Below are 5,032 nucleotides of genomic sequence, written 5' to 3' on the forward strand. Positions count from 1 at the left end.
CGGGACTTGAGGTGTCAATGGGCTGGGCTCGGGACTGAAAAATTAGAATTTTGAATAGAGCCCGCCCAAAACAAATCAAAATCCGGGCCGAGACCTAACCAGGCTTCTAGATTTTGAACCAGGCGGGCTGTGTCTTTAGGTTGGGCTGTTGAAACTTTTTAGTTTGGGCTTAAGCCCGGCCCATTGCCACCCTTATTTGTAGATAAGGCCCCGCTTTTGTCATTTCGGGGAGAGAGAGAGAGAGAGAGAGGATGGCGTTGTCTGTGGTAGCAGCTCTCTCAACAAGGGTTCCCCCTTCAGCTTCCTTATCTCTGCTTACCAGCAGAAGAACAAGCTCCGTTCATTCCATCAGGTCCCCAGCCCCTGGTGGGCCCCACCACACCTCCTCCTTCATCTCCCCCTCCACGTCTCTTTCTTTCCCTTCTTCTTTCTCAGGTACCCAAAACCCCTTCTCTCTCTTCTCTCTCTCTCATGTCTTTTTTGTTGAATTCTAGCTTCTCTCTCTTCCTTTCTTGAATTTCTTGCTGTTCTGACATTTTTGGGAGAAAACCCATCTGCCTCATGATCTTCCTTTCTTGAATTTCTTTCTGTTGTTGACATCTTGGTAGAATAGGTTTTATACAATGCTTCATTTCGTACAATTACGCCAATGATTCAGTCATCCATCGGTTGAGCGGATGGGCCCCACCGAGTATAGACCACACATGAAATATCTCCATATGTGGGAATCCAAACTAGAGAATAGAGCGTTCAGGAAGAAAATGCAGCAACAGTCGACATTCAATTGAAAATGGGCGAAAGATTCGACGGCTATGACCTTTCAGTCTAGGAGATCTTCATTTAATGGGCCCATCGTACAATGGTTCAGATCACTTGTACGAAACAAGAGCACCGAGCGTAGTGTACATATTACAGTCGAGCATTGTATGATGCTTCCTTGATGGAAACCTCATCACCCATTTCATCTATTTCATTCATCTCATTGATATGTTCTTACACAGTGGTTATCCTTACTGACAATTGGATGTTTATTAGAAGAATGTTGAGGCAATTTAGCCAAGCAGAGAATGAAAAGGTGGATCTCAACATAAACGTGCTCCGTCCCAAAATTTGATGTGGGCCACACATGTACCTCAAGTATAGACCTTTCGCCATACTCTTTTACTAAATATTGATCTTTCTTGATTATGTGGCCCATCTGATGAATGGGAGAGCCTTATTTTGGGTTAATGCATGTTGACGGCGTGAGCTACCTGATGAGTGGCAAAGACCTTGCACCTGTTCTATGAATTGCCTCTTCAATCTCTGGTTGCACGAATCGCCCTTGCACTTCTCATTTGTAAATGGTGTTCGGTTTCTGGACTTTAGGCTATGTTTGGATGTATAAGTGAATTGAATTGCGAACATTTGCAAAAACCAATGACGTCTCTGTTAGACTTATATTGCAATTCAAGTCAATAGTACATTGAAATACACCCATCCATTCAATGTGTAAAAACATCAGCTGGGTTTTATTTGGAATGATGCAGATAAGGAAATCGATGCTATGTTTTAGCTTCGGCAGGAAAACATCTAACAATTCAATTATGTGAATTATACAATAGAATATACCATTTGGAGTGTATCTTCTTACTTGTGTCATAGAATTTGTTAATGCTAGAAAGCTAAGATGGATGTAGCTTAGACACAGATGCATGTCAGTGATAAGAAGGGGTAGTTGGTGTTGGATACTGTTCTGTTCAGTTACATGATAATATCGAAAGATGTATTATTACGTCAAGGATTGAAAATGGAATTCCACACAAATCAAAGAGGGCCATAGACTAAGACAAGTTGAAGCTTAGTTGAGTACTAGATATTGTTTTCTTAGCTTAAAGATGTTTGCATGTGATATGATTTTTCAATATTGTAGAGTATGAGATTATCTTCTGGATGCTTGTTTATATGCTTTTGGGTTTTTTTAAAAATGAGTTGAGTCTCGATTGAATCAATTTTATTCCAAACCAAATGTCTTGATTGAATTTTAACAAACTTCTGATGGAGATTTACCTGTCGATGGTCAGTAGGAAAGAAACTAAGACAATGATGTTAAACTCTTTAGTTTCTGTTTAATAGTTGCATCTTCATCTAGGAAAATGCCGAGGATGAGAATGGTTTTTCAATGTACATGATTTGATTGAAATGGCGTGCAACCAACTTTGACGTTAGGGATTGTATCGACATGCTTCTTGCCCATATTAAAATGGTAGTGTCGAAGTGCATAATGCATTCATTGAAAGAAGTATTTTGTTTCTGCTGTTTATGCAATGATCAAGAAAGAGTGTTCCTCAAATCTTAGCCATGGATCTTTTCCAATTCTCTGGTTAGTGTTCTGCTCAAACCTGAAACATTCTGTTATCATAACAGAAATCAATGCCATATCAAAGTGATGAAAACTATAAACGTACATCATTGGTTTTTTCAACGCTATATTCAAGTGCTAACAATGATTGCATTTTTTTTAAATATTTTTTTAATATCAATACGAGGTCTAAATTACAACACCACATCTCACTAGTCGTTCTCATTCTTTTTTTTATTTTTAAATAATGGCAATTTTATTCAAGGGAAGCAAATAGTACTGTTTGGATTGAGGGAAAATGAAGGAAAACTGAGGAAAGTAAACAGTTTTCCTTCAATGTGACAGTTCCTCTATTTGAGAAACATTAAATAATAATAATAATAATAATAATAATAATAATAATAATAATAATAACAAAGAAGAAGAAGAAGAAGAAGAAGGAAATCGATTTCGTTTCCTCAGCAAGGGAGTAAAACCTTTTCTTAAAAAGTCAATTGATAGGAAAAGAGGCTTTCCTCTTATTTAACATTTTTCTTTCCTTCATAATCTCTCACAAAACAAACAGGTGTAAGGTCGGGTAAACAGAATGTTTAGCCTTGAAGCAAGGAAGCAGATTTCATCAAATGCAAACACAAATGAAAGCTTCCAAGGCTCCCAAGGATATTGATTTTCTAATTTTAGTTATGCTTGAACATTCAGGTTTGTCGTTGAGGGTTGATTTCAATTACAGCATAGTGGTAAAGGAGAGGCGCCATGTCCTCCAGGTGAGAGCTGGGAAGGCTGCTCTATGCCTTACAAAAAGGTCTCGGTCTCGGAAGTCACTAGCTCGAACTCATGGTTTTCGTAGGCGAATGAGAACGACTGGTGGGAGGGCAGTGTTGAGGCGGAGGAGGGCCAAGGGACGGAAAATTCTCTGCACGAAGACGAACCCGAACAGTGGGAAACGGGGCTGATCTGATCATCCTTTACTGTTGAGCTTTGATTTGAATGGATTTGTGGTAACAGATCATTCCATGTCTTCTTTTGTAGTAAATGTTAATTTGGTTTCATTTGAATCTTTCATCTGTTTGACAAGTTCTCAAAGCTGAACATTTTGAATGTTATGTCATGCCATGCACGTGGGGAACCCTAGTGTGTGCAGGTGTGTCATGTCTCCTCCAACTTAGTCATGGTTAAGAGAGATGCTATTATGCAGCTTGTGTCATGGAAGTTCTATGCGGCGCCCTTGTAGTACACATGGAAATTGTATTTGATGATCAATACTACCAATCGGCTGCTGCATCGATTGGACAACTGTGACCATCCATTTTGTTCTGAGCTTTGCTGGTTGAATGTGTACCGTTGTTGTAACTCTCTTTTTCGGGTCAGTGATCAGATTCTACCTCTTTCCAATTCAAAATTTGTTTGCCTCGCCTACTGTGAGGGGGAAACTGTGTAGAACTTCTGTGAATCTAGCTCATAGTTTTAGAACTCGTTGGCAATTGTGAAACTTGGTTGTAAGCCTGTCTTGGCCTTCACTCAGCGTGATTTGTCAAGTCAATCTGACTTGGTCGACTAACTTGATTCAACATGACTCCAGTCAAGTTACTCACTTGAGTAGCATTTTTACTAAAATATATAAGAATTGGGTTTTGAACCCAAAACCTGTAAGTAGGAGCTCCAACCGACAAGCCAAGCATCATTTGTTTGCTCATCCTTCCATTATTATTATTATTATTAATTTTTGTATTTTATCAATATATAACCATTTAAAGTTTATATAAGAAGAAATTAATGCATTCAAGGGATCTTGGGATTAATAACAAGATGAGGAAAAGTATACGTAAATGGTTTATTCATGTGCAAGGGAGACCAAGATTTACGCCAATTAGGAGCGAGTTGTACAAGTTGAAAGCTCTAAAAGGAAAGACCTTAAAGGATGTGGATAGAGGTAGTAAGAAAATACTTGCTGTATGGTGTAACTGAAGGTATGGCCTCTAATAAAGTGGAATGGCATAACAGGATTCATACAGCTGACCATAATTAATTGGGATAAAGCTTAGATGTTGTTGATAATGATAGCTATTTAATATATTTATAAGTAATATTAATTTAATTATTAAATACAAGTCTACTTCTCAAGTTTATAAATTATGCTCTAGCTGCATGGAATCTTTTCCCTTTGCTTAATAAGCTGCTTTTATATTAGTTTTATTTAATTTATTATCCATAGAATATCTTTCAAAAAAAATATTATTCATAGAAACATTTATTTAATTTAAAAATGTAATATCATTTTTATGATATGTCTCTGGGGTTTTGGTTTTTGTTTATTTAGTGGTATTTGCCTTGCGGTTCTCAAGAATGGTATGCAATATGCAATACAAAGACAATATCCAGTGAAAGATTAAAAGTAAATTGAAAAAGGGCGCACGCTTCCCCCTACTCACAGAGCTTTTAAGTGTGAGAAATCATCCAGTGGATTAAGCGTGTGGAAACCTTTCGATGCACTTAGTAGCATTTGTATCATTTTGCATCCATGTCACCTTTTCGGACCGTTAATTAGGCCAAGTTCATTCTTCATAAGCATACTGATCAGGTGATCCAAACCATTCAGTCAGTGGCATTGAAAAAAACAAGATGGATATGATCATTTGCAGAAAATAGGCCTGGTCACTGATGTTTGGGACCACTGGATTGTTGTGAGTTTCG

The 5,032-nt window shown here is 37.9% G+C and overlaps 1 protein-coding gene across 1 annotated transcript; it reads left to right on the forward strand.

The window, feature by feature from the left end:
- Positions 1-214: 214 nt before the first annotated feature.
- On the forward strand, positions 215-3,449 carry LOC131251136 (large ribosomal subunit protein bL34c). Its single transcript, XM_058251670.1, has 2 exons — positions 215-435; positions 3,041-3,449. The coding sequence occupies exons 1-2, from the start codon at positions 252-254 to the stop codon at positions 3,292-3,294; spliced, it is 438 nt and encodes a 145-aa protein (XP_058107653.1). The 5' UTR covers positions 215-251; the 3' UTR covers positions 3,295-3,449.
- Positions 3,450-5,032: the final 1,583 nt, after the last annotated feature.

The sequence above is a fragment of the Magnolia sinica genome, chromosome 7, assembly GCF_029962835.1.
Source record: "Magnolia sinica isolate HGM2019 chromosome 7, MsV1, whole genome shotgun sequence".
NCBI classification, from domain to species: Eukaryota; Viridiplantae; Streptophyta; class Magnoliopsida; order Magnoliales; family Magnoliaceae; genus Magnolia; species Magnolia sinica.

What these genes read in the sequence shown, in the direction of transcription:
- LOC131251136 (XM_058251670.1), top strand. Translation starts at nt 252, where the DNA reads ATGGCGTTGTCTGTGGTAGCAGCTCTCTCAACAAGGGTTCCCCCTTCA. An exon ending in TTTCCCTTCTTCTTTCTCAG is followed by an intron (nt 436 to 3,040) that starts GTACCCAAAACC and finishes TTGAACATTCAG; the next exon opens with GTTTGTCGTTGAGGGTTGAT.